Raw genomic sequence first — 14776 nt, forward strand, 5'->3', positions numbered from 1 at the left:
TTAGCAGTAAGTTTTCCCTGAACTAGGTATTAACTTAGAAGCTTGTAAATGTGAAGGACAACAATACGAAACTGGATGAGCAACATTTCACATATCCTAAAATCTGTGTGTCTTCTAAGTGGCTATTTCCATTACATTCCAAGACGACAGTGATGATAAGGGTGAAGAAGTAAGGCAACAACAGAAATTCTAATGTGAAATTACAATCCATTGAGACTGCCTGCAATGTGTCAGGGTAAAATTTTCTCTTAACTCAAAGCTAATTTATCTGCTGGAAGTACAATCAAGACCTGTCCCCTCTGCCAATAAATATCTTATCATTCTTAAAAGATGAGTGTGTTAAGAGCAGAAATAGTTATTTGAAGTGAAGCACCCTTCCAGATAGTGTTAGTCTCCAGGCTATTGGAAAGCTGCAGTATATTTTATAGTGAAATGAAAGGAAGGTAATATCTGTCATTGATACAAAATATAAAACATTGCTTTTTCAGAAATAATGAAAATACTTTGTAATAGTTTATAAATAATCTCTAATTATCCAGTAATGATTAATAAACATTTTAATGTGTACAAGTGTTGTGGTACTTTATATGAACAAAAAACAGTGCTTTTATACTGCGTGTACAATTGCTACACACAATTCTGTCTTAACTGTCTAAATATGTACAGTATGTATCCATTTCAGTCATCTAAAAATAACCTTTGATATTTAGTGTAATAACTCTGGTCCATGTTAAAAGTTACTCTGCTCCCGCTAGATATTTGTATTATCATCTTCACCATCAACTTAACAGAGCATTGCTGTTCTATACAGAAAGTACTAATCTCCTAATACTTAGACAGCAATCACATGAATGGAATTTTCTTTTCTGGCTTTTCTCATTATCAGCACCAGCAGACAATGTCCTAAAGGTTTCATTGTGTGATAGAAGCTGCCAACGTCATTAAACTTTCCAAGTTTATTTCAGATCATGATATCCTCAGGAAGAACTGTGCCATTTATAAAATGCTCAAAACTCTTGACTAATAACTATGTTCTCTAGGCTTGTGCATCTTAATTATGTATTTCACAAAGTTTAACAAAAAATGATTTTAAAATAAGGATCCCATGAGTGAAGAAAGTATGAGTTAGAAAAAATAGTCATCCGGAATCATCCAGATTAAATGTATCCCACACTTAAAACTTTTGTAAGTGTAAAAACATAAAATACTTTTTAATTAGAAATATTTATGTAATTTTTCATTATTCAAGGAATGTAGACCACAGGAACACTGGGCATTTCTACTTCATTTCAACTTGATCTTTAAGAAACCAATAAAAAAAGTATATACAGTATACATTTAAAACTAATATTGCACAATCTATACATTATGTTTGATAATAAAAGTTTGATGTTTTTAAGGCATAACAAACTTATTTTCCCAAATGTACAAAGCTATATCCTCAGCTTTTACAACAATTTTAACACGAAATGATCCAATTTCTAATGTACAAATCGCGTAAAAATACTGAGCATCAAAAGTCAAATGTGTAAGTGCAACAGAAGTTATTATTATGAAAATGACTATTTTTGTAGCAGTAACAATGGCATTTAATGAACTGATGTGACATATGTAAATGTATCATCCTGATTAACATTTATCACCAAGCGGGTTCATAAACCGGGGATCTAGAGTGACAGTCAGAATTTAGTAGCATGTGTCACCAGGTTTGGAAGAAATACAAGCCATACATCTGCAACACACGCTCTGCAGCAGTGTGCGGAAGCTGTCTTGTGGGATTCTGTCCCCTTCCTCTTGTATCCCACAAATGTTGGCTGGAACTCATTTTGTGAAAGTAGGGCATATACAATATAACTGCCTTGGCCTCACATCTCAAGAAAGCCTTTATCACATGAGCAACAATAGCAATACAATATGTGCTGACATGCTGTATCTTATTAGACCAGGGTGAGCCTGCAGGAAGGGCAGTAAGTGAAGTACATGGACTTCACCTGTGAAGCACAATGCAGCCAGGTTGACATCAATCAATCAGAGGAGTGCCATAGTGACTAGACATTCTTTGCCAGACCATCACACATGGATCTCCAAAGTGATTGGTCCATTGTACACAACAGAGGATTCATCATTGTGCACACCTTGTCCATCACGGTGGTCTACACAAAACTTTGATTCATTGTCAAAGTGGAATTTGCTACACTGCTAACCTTACACATGAGGATATTATACCAACACACTGAAAACAAAAAGGTTTTTTATCTTAATAAGCAAAAAAATAACTTGTAGCCTTGAAGCATACAGTAGGTAGATTTTGTATCCTATCTATACTGGAAAGAAAACTAAGCTTTTTAAATCAGCTACTGTATGTGGATAAAATGCAAGAAGCACACCATCATTGTTGTTCACATTAATTGTCTATTTTGTTAATGAGACACACATACTGTAGTTCTTGGGGCACTGTAGGATACAAAATAACGAATTCACTACAATTCCAAAGAAGATTCCTGCACTGCAGTGAATGGCAGTCAAACCAAATCTACTGGCAGAAAACCTGCTATACGATTATGATTTCCCCCATACCTTAGTTCCAGAAGTAAGAGACTTTTTCCTGTACTTTGTCAAAGGTGACCTTTTAAATGGTGCATCTACTTAATGAGTTTTCCACTGGGATTCAGGAGAATATCTTGGATCATACCACCTGGTACTGTATCTTAGTGCTTAGTTTCTGTAGTAAAATGCACCAATGTTGCTGCTTAAGCTATCTGCTGGGATTTTCAGGTTATGTACCTTACATTTTCAATCATAATACCTGTTACCTTTGTTCATGTTTACAATGTTTCTCTTACTAACATTGAAACATTGCATATTTGGTAGAAGGTCCATATACTTGTAATACAAACACCTTGCATCTTAACGTTAGGACGAGTGAGTATGTAATACTGTATATGTCACGCCCTCTGCAGCCAGGGGGCGCTCCTTCTCTGTCCTGTCCCTAGTTTCCGGTCTGCTGTCCTTCCTGTCCCTCTCTTTCCCTTGGGCTATATATTTCCGGGTCTTGCACTCTGTCCTCGCTCAGCATTGATGTTCAGATGTCCTGAGACCCGCCTAGCACCAGGGCGCCCCACGTCCGCTCCCTGAGGGCATAGGTTTCTATACGGCATTCCTGAACTCTTTGCACTATGAGCCCGGGCCTTTTTCCTGTCTCGCCGCTACGCATATGGGTCTTTTTCCGCTCTCCTGCTCCCCACGGTTAGTCCCTTTGGACGTCCATGACAGTATACTGTATGTAGAAGTGATATTGCTGGCAAAGTATTTAACAATGAACAATATTTACAAGACTTACCAAATTAAAGAATGAATATTTTAGGAACAAGGTGCCAAAACCTAAGCCTACCACTGCAAATTGTACTGAATTGTAATCATTTCAAAATAAATGCAAAATGATGTAATTTAATGTCTACTCACAGCACTGTCAGAGAAGTACATTCTCGAAAGCCAGAACTGTGTAATGATGAAATCATGTTGCCTTCTAGTTCTCTGTTGAGACAAAGACAAAATTTGACTAATAGAAATTGTATTGAATTTTATCTTTATAAAAAATGAAGATGTTTCATTGTTTTAGAAATGTCAGGCACAAGTAATAAAATAATTTTGGAATTGGCAGCAACCTGATTGTCAATAAAATTTCCTTAATTTGGAGACCTTCATTGCGAAAAATGATTCAATATTGTCCTGTATGATACATTCTAATGCAATTGGTTTAATCTAATATATTTATGCTATGTCCTACAAAAATCTTGACAGAAAAAAATCTTCATGACAGAAGAAAACAGCAAATGAAATAAGGAAAACCAATACATGAGCCACTGTATATATTTATTACTTACAGCCAGTTCAACATCGGCATTTCTAAGCAGAACGATTTCCTTGGGATATGTTCAAGAGAATTGTTAAGCAAAGATCTAAAAATATAAACAGAGTAAAATATGTTTTTTGCCAGTAAGAATACATTAGTTTAAGCCAAAATAATTTACTCAGTCCAGCTGTTTATTGTATGTTATTAACATTCCATGACCTTTAAATTCATTTGGAAGGTTTTAATGATTAATTAGTGACACTGTCAGTACGTGTTGCATTGCTTATTAATAGTTTATTAATGCTTTTCCCTTAAGAGAAGTTGAACTACATCTTATTTTAGAAGTCATGACACTGTATCTACTCTATATTTCTTTTGGAGGGGGATAAGTCCTAATATCAAAATGTATATTATGCATCACCTCTTTTAAAATTGTGTTTAGGGACACCTGGATTCCTGTTGAGTTTGTCATTAATGTGCTGAAGTTTTGTTCTGTAGTTTTTCATTCCTCAAACTCTCATTAAAATCTGACTTTTCAACCAATTAGCAGCACCTGCTCTCCTGTATCCTGGAATTCAATTTTTTGATACAGGCACATTTATATTAATCATACAGAGACCTTTCTGAGATTCTGAGTAGAAGGACAATTAAAATAGAAACTAAAAAAAAAGCAACAGTGTCTTTACAGCTGTGAAATATAAAAAATGGATTTGAAATACATTTTGTGATCCTCATGCAGTACATTGCAGAAATAAGCTATTAATATGTTATTCGTTGTTTCATCTCATCCTATAAAATAAGGCTTTTTAGCTATTGCATTTTTGTATTCTTGAGTATTTGAATATTGAATGCACAGGATAAAAAAAAATGGCCTACTGCTAAAACTTGTTTGTTTTGCAAATATGTCACCTTGGCAACCACACCCGTTGTTGACTAAACAAGTTTTGACAACCATTTGATAAGTTTTTAAAATATATATATATATGGCATATTAAGCATAAGGATTTGAAGAAATGAGGCTGTCTGCACCTGATCATACCAAGGTACCTTCTGGCATCTCCTCAGTTTAATAACATACTTTACTCACTGAACATGTTTACATTATTCTGAGCTATCTCGAGCAGCACTCTCTATCAATGAATATATAAGTAATAACTAAAGAACATAACAACTCTGCTGCCTTACAATGTATATGAAATGCTTATTTATGAAATGGCCTTATTGTAATCTCATGAAGCATTGAAAAAATAAGAAATGGAGTGACATCATTCTTAGATCTTAAATCAATTGTATTTACTTGAACTCATTCAGATGTATGTTTTCATTATGAATTACCGAAACACAATATTAAGCTTCAATTTGCATACTTCAAAATACTGTTACAGTAATAATAAGGTTTAAATGTTAGCAACAGGTTTTCATCAAACTGAGTTTCTTTTCTCTTTTACTTAGAACTGGTTTTTTTGTCAAAAATACAGTTAGTCCATGATATAGAAACATACTGTACATGGTGGAATTTTTCTGACACTGACAATAAAGTGTTTGACACTTATGCACTTGTACAGTATTTCACTGTGATTGTACTTTTTACCTACTGGTTTGTGTCAAATAATGTGCTATGATACTTACAAGAAATATAGTGATTTGAGTCCTGTGAATGACTTCTGTCTTATGATAGCTATTTTGTTCTCTTCTAGAATTCTGAAAGAAACAAAATACACAGAGCAATTGAGCATCAAATCATATATTTGAAAATAGGACGGTGTTTGTTTTGAGAATTCATAAGTATACTTTTAAACAACATTACTGCAACTGCTGAAAAAATCTATAGTTAATAATATAGCTAAATATAATGTTACAACATTATAACATGTTACAGCATTAATGTATGGAATGTACTCCTACACTAATATCCTCATTTGTCAGTGGACTACTGGAAGACTGAAAAAAGCAATTATGAGGGCTAGAATGGAAATTGTAATGCAAAATGTATTAAAATAAATTAGCTAAGGTAAAAAGTTATATTGCAAAATGACTCACTACAGTGTAGGAAAGATTAATCATATCACATAAACAAGTATGAAGGTCGTTATACATGGCAGAAACTCAACGGGGAGTATAATTACAGAATTACCCATTCATCCATTATCAAAAAGCCACATATTCCTTGGATAGATAGTAGAAATCTAAAGACAACCTACTGTATACATTAAGGACACAAGGTGAGGTTACAAAATACAGTAGATGGTATGCCAGTCCTTTGCAGGGAGCACATGCAAGCACAGAGGGTTAATTTAAAGACACCAGGTAACCAACCCACAATGTCATTAGAAGGTAGGAAGAGAAAGAAAACACAGGGAAGAGTGGGCAAACTCCATACACAGAAGGTGTCCCAGCTTGTAATCAGTTCCAAAGAACAATAATCCCAAACTGCTGTGCCACCATACCACCTGCTGCACAATTAACAAGGCCATTTCATGCTGAAGGATCACAGAGGTCTTTCACAATCCGTTGAGCTGAATCTTAAATGAATACTTAAAGTAAACAGAGTTTAAGATAAACCAAAACATAATGATGCATTCATCTCATTGATTAAATGCATTAATTAAAGGAAGGATGTATGATCTGTATATTAATTTGTATAATCATATACTTGAAATATTTATATACTGTATAAGTCTTCTAATCAGTATTTGTATATGAAAACTACAAGTGCTTTGGCTGACAGCTGCATGTGAAAATAAATTTCTATAGTGGAAGATCAAGGTTCCTTTAAAATGATCTGCATTTTACAAAAGGATCAACAATAACATTCATTCTGGCTTTTCAACTCTTTCAACTTCTTTTACTGGTCTGTTATTATTGAAATGTAAAATTGTACAATTAGGCACCACCCACCCTTTATTCTCTGTAATAGTATCATATTCTTCTAAGTTACAGCATGGAAAAATATTTCTTCAAAAGCTCAATTCTATCATTGTAGAAGTGCTACAGTAATTCACTGTACTATAATTCACTGTTTTGATTACTTCAAGGCTGTCCCTTCTATGTAGGCTGACATTTTAAAAAGATGCTATTAAATAATTATTGTCTAGTGGTATGAAATTACTCATGGGACCTATAGAGAAACAGTCTTTGGATTAAAGCCAGTTTGCATATGATAAGTAAACTAGTGTAAGCCAGGACAATTTCAGAATTATTTCTCTAAAATGTACATATTGACACTTTCTAAAATAATATCCTCTAAAACACCACTAGCAATTGTAAAACCAAAGTGAAATCATTAATCTAATCATTAGTATTCGGAAATAAATTTACAGTAGATAAACTATATCAGTGTGTTTATATAAAAACAATGTTTCAGAGGAAGAAATAAGACTCTCACCATACAGCAATTTGATCTATTTTGGGTTTGTGTTTTAGAAGCTGCTCTTGTACAAATGATGCAGCAAAGCAATTTATTGTTTTAATGCCATTGTATAAACTAGTTCACTCAATATAAGGTTTAAACATCAATTAACTAGTGCCAATGTACTGTACATACAGTTGCATAGAAAAGTATTAATGCGCAGAGATCATAGCCCATTTTGTTGACTTTCAAGTGTCACATTTTTAATGTGAATATTGTTTATCAAAACTTTAATGATCAAACGGAACAATTCTATTAAAAATGCAAAGGAAAATCAAGAACTGAAATGTGTTGATAGTGCAGTAAAAGCAGAAACTTTAAAATTGAACAAATGTAAACAAATTTGTACTTGTGATTTGTGGTATATGCAAGAAGAAGAAATTTTAACTCAACTTACAGCCATTCAAGACTTTCAAGGTCCCTGAAAACTCCAGTCTTCAGCACAGTAATTCTGTTTTGACTGAGGAATCTAGTCAGAATTCAGAGAAACACATTCACATTGATTTAATTATAATTTCATAATATATGAAATACCATCGGAACTGTAAAATACTTTGAATTAACTTTTATTTTCCTCGTCTCTTAATTTAACACTCAAGGCAGACACTCACAGCTTTTTTAAATTCCGAAGTCCAGAAAAAGCTCTGTTGGATATGTTGCTGATGCTGTTATTTTGCAAATGTCTGAAAAAGAAACATAGCAATGTTTTTTTCTTTTACATACACAAACTGTCATGCTTTTGAAATCTCCTTGTAAAAAAACAAATGCTATAAAGAGTACATTATAGTTCATTTTCCAGACAATCAGGTTCCATGGGCCTGAAGACAGATAAATATACTGGGCTGCTATGAATACCTGCTTTTTATGATCTGTTTCTGTAGATAGTCATTTTTCCTTTGCTTTTGTGTATGTGAATGATAAGGAAGGAGCAGTGTAGTGTCCATGAGCTGGAAAGTAGGCTTTTAGACTTACTGAGGCTGCTTTATGCAGTGGTGAGACTTTGGACTCACAGCATGAGATTGGAGAGCTGCTTCTTATAGGAAGAAAATGTCCAGGGCTCTTGTTTTTGGTTTGCATGAAGTTGTCATGACAACTTCAATCGGTATGTGAGACCCCATGCCTCTCCAATTTTGGAGCCCTAGGGGATATACATTTAAGGGCCCTTTGTGGGGTCAGGGAGACCAGTTAGTACTAATGTTTGGGGTTTCTCCTGTGGTGAAATAAATAACTTACACCATGTTGGACAACTTTGAGTCTGTACTCACCCGTCATCCTCAGAACTCACACAGATTCTGAACAAAAGTCATAACGTAATCTGATTATAATGTGTTTCCAATTATATTCCAGAATTGACAGGTTTTATTCAGCACATAAAAGTACCATCTAAGTGCTCTGAAGTACACAGTTTACTGGAGTTACTGATACTCTTCTTTAGCAATCCAGTTTGGTATAGGTTCAGAAGAGGAGGAGTGCTTACGCTTGGTTTGTGCTGTCTTCTATAACTTATTATATTAATTCACTTAACAGCTGTTTCACATTTAGAAATCACTTGGCTACTCACCTCCCAAAATAAATAACTGCTACCTTAGAGGCAAACATCCTAAAACTGTAAGATCAGAAATATGTTTTATTTTTGTTTGATTTCTAAGAACATCTATTGGGTGCCTCACATTCTACTCCCTTTCATATGAAATGCAGTTATTACCTCATGGGAAGTGCCATGTCACTGACCTCACTCCAAACAAAGGCAGCACGCAGCATTATTACTTTAGCATCTGAGATCTGTTGTAATCAGACGTTATGTCTGGCTCTGGCCAGTACTGGAAAACCAGGTTGCTGTTGCAAGTAGAATTAGTAGACCAGGAGGTGGTGTTCTTCTATGTGAACCTGAACACAGCACAAAGACATTGTGCTGTAGGAGAAGCTGTCCTTTGGATGAATTAAACAATGGTCCTGACTATTAGTAATTCCATAGCACTTTTCAAAAGTTGGGGTGTTAATCCCATTGTGCTGGCTAAATTTCACTCTGGGGCTCTATAATCCAGCCTTCTGAATAGTTCCCCTTAATGTAATTTGTGAAGCTGGTTCTCACGTCTTTACCTAAACTATTGCATAGTGGTGTGCTGCTGGTATGTCATGGTCTCTTCCTATATGTGAAGTGCTTTGAGATCCTTTGGGATGAAAAGCACAATATAAATGGAAGGATTTATTATTATGAATATGGTAACTGCACTCTTTAATGACACTGACTCTATTAGGAGAACCATTATGTAGTTGCAGAATACCTTTGCTGTTTAGATATACAGTAGATTGTGATTCCTGAAAACTCTTTTTCTCAGTCATCCAAATGAAACAGTCATCTGTTTCTGGTTCTGGATGTCCAGGATTGACCAGGTCAAACATGCAGTCTTCATAAAGCATGCTTCCAAGGTATCTAAAGTTAGGCACAGTGGTACTGTAGGTGTGGAATCAGAGATGGTAAAAGCAGGTAGCTCAGGGGAAGGACTAGATGACCACTGACACGGAATCTCTGTCTTTACAATATTGACAGACAGTCCCATTCTACTGCATGCTTGTACAGCTGCTGTGAGTGTAGCTTGCAGTGCTTCGGGGCTGTGTCACAAAAGCACAATCATTAGCATACTGAAGTTCAAGGATGTGTTCTGATCCTAGCTTAGTGGCAGCTTGGAATCTCCTAATATTGACGAGATTCCCGTCCAACTAAAGATCTAAAACACCCTACTCTATTCTACCATGTGCTTGTGCAGGAATGATGTAACACATACACTAGGAGGAAGATTTTAAATCTGACAGATGCAAGCATGCAGTCCTGTCTTATCTCAATACCAACTTTAAAAGACTACGACCCATGCCACCAGCAGTCATTTTAGCCATGATAAAATTGACGGAAGAATCATCAAATTTTCCAATGGTTTGTATCATTTTTTTAGTGTTTTATGCAGAGCCAAATGCCTGGCCTGAGACAGTCATGAATGACCACTGTCTTAAATATTTAGAACCTGCGCATGCATTTATCACCGTAGAAGATTGTTTGCATGCTCTTGTGCAATTTACATTACACGTACGCCGAAAAAGCAAGTTGATGTGATTCTAACAGTGTTGCATCTATGGAGCATTCTTCTTTCTTTCTCGGGTGCAAAGGCCACTCCTGCATCCAAGGCAGTATACCTTTAAGTCTCCATAAAGCCCTCCATTTTGAGACTTCGACGTTCAATTGCAAGTCCATCTGGCTCTCTCGAGTTCGATGCAGATTAGTATTCCTCCCAAATGCATCGCCCACCCCTTATAAAAAGTGTGTTATAAAAGGAGTAGACATGCTGTCATCATTCTTTTTCTGTTGTAGCATCTACAGTATAGCTCACCACATATGCATACTAGGGAGCCCACACCTTACAGCGCTTATCAAGATGCAAAGATGCACATGGAGGACTAGAGCCTATTGGAGGAGTGGAAAGCCTCTGTATACAACATGGGGATGCTCTGTTCCTGCCCCGTGGGTGAGGATCTATTTCTTCGATGGCTTCTGGAGTGGGCTATCTTAGGGAACCTCAAGAATATCTGGTTCATTGAGGGGCCATGATTGATTCCCTTTGTTATGCAGGTGGTTGGAAAGTGGTACAGGTTACACTTCTACAGTCCAATGGGCCCTTTCTTTGGTGTAAGACAGATCTCCCTGAGAGCAACACGGACCTCCGCCAGAATGTCTGTCCATTTTTATATACTAATTTTTACAGATGCATTGCACCTTTCTGTTAGTTGTGGTGGGGCTACATTCCATCTTGAAGCATGTGGTCAACTCCTGATTGGTGCTGCCTCATCCTTCTTCTGTGACTGCATGAGTATATCTGCTCCCATGAGGTAACAAATGCATTCCATCTGAAAGAGAACATGGGATTGGTGTTGCAACCTTGGTTCCCTGAAATGAAATGCAGTCATTTCCATTTTCTTTCACCTTAATCTGCCTCATCTGCAAAACTTCTGGCAAGAATGCCTCACATTCCCCCAGCATTAAATGAAAAAGGGTAGAAGGCACAGTAGAAGTGTACAGCTTTGGTATACATGCTTAGTGTGAGGTCAGAGATGTAGTAATGGCTGCATAATTTTTCAGGAAATGAAAGTTGTAACAACAACTCTGTGTTCTCCATAATGTGAGAATTATATATCGTGAAAACAAAGGTAGGTAGATTTAATAAAATAATCCATGTTTATTGCAGAAACTAAATCTCTGTTAAAAACTAATTTCTAAAACGTGCAACAATCCACTTACAATGAAAATTAAGGTGGAAAGACATACAAAAGTGTAGTTTGTTGTACTGATAAAGATAGCTTATACAGTATACTTATTCCACTTTAGATTTTAGTGTTAATACAGACACAAAAAGCAGACAGATTTTACAAAGTAATTTGTATTAGTGTCCCCTTAACGTTTTAAAATTCACCATTTAAGTCAATTTTTAAAATTTGGAATCTTGGCTTACCACTGGCACTCATAAGATGTGAAACCATGAAGTGGTCATTCTTTGAAACATTTTAAACACTGTGAGCTCCAAGCACTAGGAAAAGAGCTACAGTATTGGAGGAAGAATTGACTCAGCTTTGAAATCAATGATATGGTGGTATGTTTGAACAAAATCCATAGTGTTGGTTTTTATATTAAACTTTTCTATGGGAAATCTTGGTCAGTCAACAAACAACATAGCACAGCCCAGTTTTGTGTCTTGAAATCACTTGAAACCGGCATGTTTCCGTTTAATCGGACAAGATTAAAAAAACTCAGTAGATTATATGAGTTCCTCCTTTTTCATTACTGCTGATGGCAGAGATGAAAAGAACAAAACATTTAACTTGACTTTCAAACTTGTTTGTTGTAAACTTGGCTGGAAAAACAGCTTCTAAACAAAAAAAGCATAGTGGTTAGATTTACATTTCTTTCTTCTCTTGTTCATTGCATATCTAGTTCTTATTTTAGACTGTTGAACTATTCAGCACTTTTAGGATTTGCTGCAAATATCGGAAAGGATTAATGGAGTACACTTATGAGAGTGACACCTTTTAAACCAATTTCATTTTTTAGAGAAAAGAATGCTGGCTAAATGCAGTTTATTTTCAGTTTAAGCATTATAAAATATTTTTAATTTATCAGAGCTAAATATTATGCATTATAATAAAAATGGGTATGGCACACTACATATATATTATACTTTATCACCAGAAAAATCCATATATTTGACCTTTTTCCAAGTATAATAATTTCTCTATTGTTTTTTTTTTCTATTCTATTGGACTTATTTCAAATGTTTATTAAAGACTTCTTTAAAGGAAATTTATTTATTACAAGTTATTATCTATCATGATTGTAAAAATAATTGTATTTAAATTTGCATATTCTGCAATACCACCTGTTGGGCATGTAACACATTACATTTTCACAGCTAATCACATGGTAATAGCTCTTATCTATCTAAGGAGTCTTCACACTTTGCCCTGCAAAGTGCAACTGCATTTAATTCTAAACAGATTATAATTCTACAGTAGGATACTGTGGAAATATGAACAGCACTTCACAAAAGTGAATTGCAAACGAGAAATTCCACAGAAAGATACAAAGTAAATTGCTCAAGAATTTAGAATAGTTATACTTACAGTTTCTCCAGATTTCTGTATCTGATAAACAAATCAGCTGATAAAGATGTTATTTGATTGTTGTTCAGCTCTCTAGGGAAGAAAAGGACATTTTACCTTTTACCTTGTGTTTACCTAACACAAGGTACAGTATGTGGTATAATTAAATGACATGATTACTAAATATATATTGTTTTCAATGACATTTTCCAGAATAATTTTTACATGTATTATATTATGCATTAATTCTGTCCAAGAATTCTTTCAAGAATTTCAAGAATCTCTTTTCTTTGCAACAAGAGAAGTTTTGTCTAAGCTTCAAATTGTTTGATTGATGAATGAGAAAGTACGACTGAACCTTTTACCACGCTGTAATGAACAGTTCTTTCCGGACCCTATGCGGATGACACAATCCGACGGAGTGGGGAAACACTAGGGAAACGTCATGCAGGAAAACGGGGCTGAAGACAGGGGGGCGTGTCCAAGGTGCACTGGTGCACGTGGGAGGTGTTGCCGAGGCGAACAATCCAAAAGAGTAGTCCTTAGGGAATATCCGAAAACACACGAGAAAGTCCAAAACCAGGATATCCATCAGAACAAGGAATTAAAAACCACGAAGGCCAGGCCGGAACCGGCAGACAAGGAACAGGAACAGGCGTTAAAACCTTAACGGGACCAGGCGCTTCCAGGTCCCGGACTCGCACGATATGGAAATCAGATGCAGAGCCCGGAAGAGCGTCAGCGCCTGGCTTTTAAGGTGGGCTGGGAATAGGGAGCAGGTGCACAGAATAAGGTCTCACGTGAAAGGGCTGGAGCACCCTTAAGGAGGGGGGACTATAATCGTGACAGTACGCCCCTCCTTTTCAGGGCGGCTCCGAAGCCCTAAGAAAAAAAAGGGGAGAAAAAAAAAACCCGATGGAATCCAGGCTGCCAGGGTGCCGTCCGCGGGGTCCAGGTGTTGGCTCTGCATTCTGTAACGAACAGTTCTTTCCGGACCCTATGCGGACGACACAATCCGACGGAGTGGGGAAACACTAGGGAAACGTCATGCAGGAACACGGGGCTGAAGACAGGGGGGCGTGTCCAAGGTGCACTGGTGCACGGGGGAGGTGTGGCCGAGGCGAACAATCCAAATGAGTAGTCCTTAGGGAATATCCAAAAACACACGAGAAAGTCCAAAACCAGGAGATCCATCAGAACAAGGAATTAAAAACCACGAAGGCCGGGTCGGAACCAGCAGACAAGGAACAGGAACAGGGGTTAAAACCTTAACGGGACCAGGCGCTTCTAGGTCCCGGACTCGCACGATATGAAAATCAGATGCAGAGCCCGGATGAGCGTCAGCGCCTGGCTTTTAAGGTGGGCTGGGAATAGGGAGCAGGTGCACAGAATAAGGTCTCACGTGAAAGGGCTGGAGCACCCTTAAGGAGGGGGGACTATAATCATGACACACGCCACTGAATATCAAAGGACATTGAGTTTAACAGCTCCAGTACATCTGGAGACATCCAGACATCTGGTCTGTGGCTGGACCAGAGTTTTGAGACATGCATTTCCAAAAAGTCCAACTGCAACATGAAGCAAAATATGGAATCCTTTCCTTTTCTTACAACACAATACATCATGGACACAAAGCCATCTGTCCGAGTTTGGACAAGGCTGTGACCAGATACAGCATTCCATTTCCATTTTTAAATTCCATCAGGACAAGTGTCTGACCAGTGTATAATTTGGTTTAGTATACCTTCACATTGTACTGTTCGCAAATAAAGTTTTTATTCCAACCCAGTGTGTTTAATAAAGATAACCTCATGGTAATACTTATGTACTTGTCTTTCAATTGTATGAATTATGGTGTGTTATATTGGTTT

The 14776-nt window shown here is 36.6% G+C and overlaps 1 protein-coding gene across 1 annotated transcript in view; it reads right to left on the bottom strand.

The window, feature by feature from the left end:
* Window positions 1-14776, bottom strand: part of rxfp2l (relaxin family peptide receptor 2, like) — a 47872-nt gene that overhangs the window by 11207 nt on the left and 21889 nt on the right. The window contains exons 5-10 of the mRNA XM_088596797.1: window positions 12927-12998; window positions 7874-7945; window positions 7660-7731; window positions 5483-5554; window positions 3885-3959; window positions 3463-3534 (exon numbers count right to left, since the gene is read on the bottom strand). Coding sequence (XP_088452923.1) covers window positions 3463-3534; window positions 3885-3959; window positions 5483-5554; window positions 7660-7731; window positions 7874-7945; window positions 12927-12998 — 435 coding nt within the window. The remainder of the gene's footprint in view (window positions 1-3462; window positions 3535-3884; window positions 3960-5482; window positions 5555-7659; window positions 7732-7873; window positions 7946-12926; window positions 12999-14776) is intronic.

The sequence above is a fragment of the Lepisosteus platostomus genome, chromosome 10 (genome assembly GCF_059453375.1).
Source record: "Lepisosteus platostomus isolate fLepPlt1 chromosome 10, fLepPlt1.hap1, whole genome shotgun sequence".
Lineage (NCBI taxonomy): Eukaryota > Metazoa > Chordata > Actinopteri > Semionotiformes > Lepisosteidae > Lepisosteus > Lepisosteus platostomus.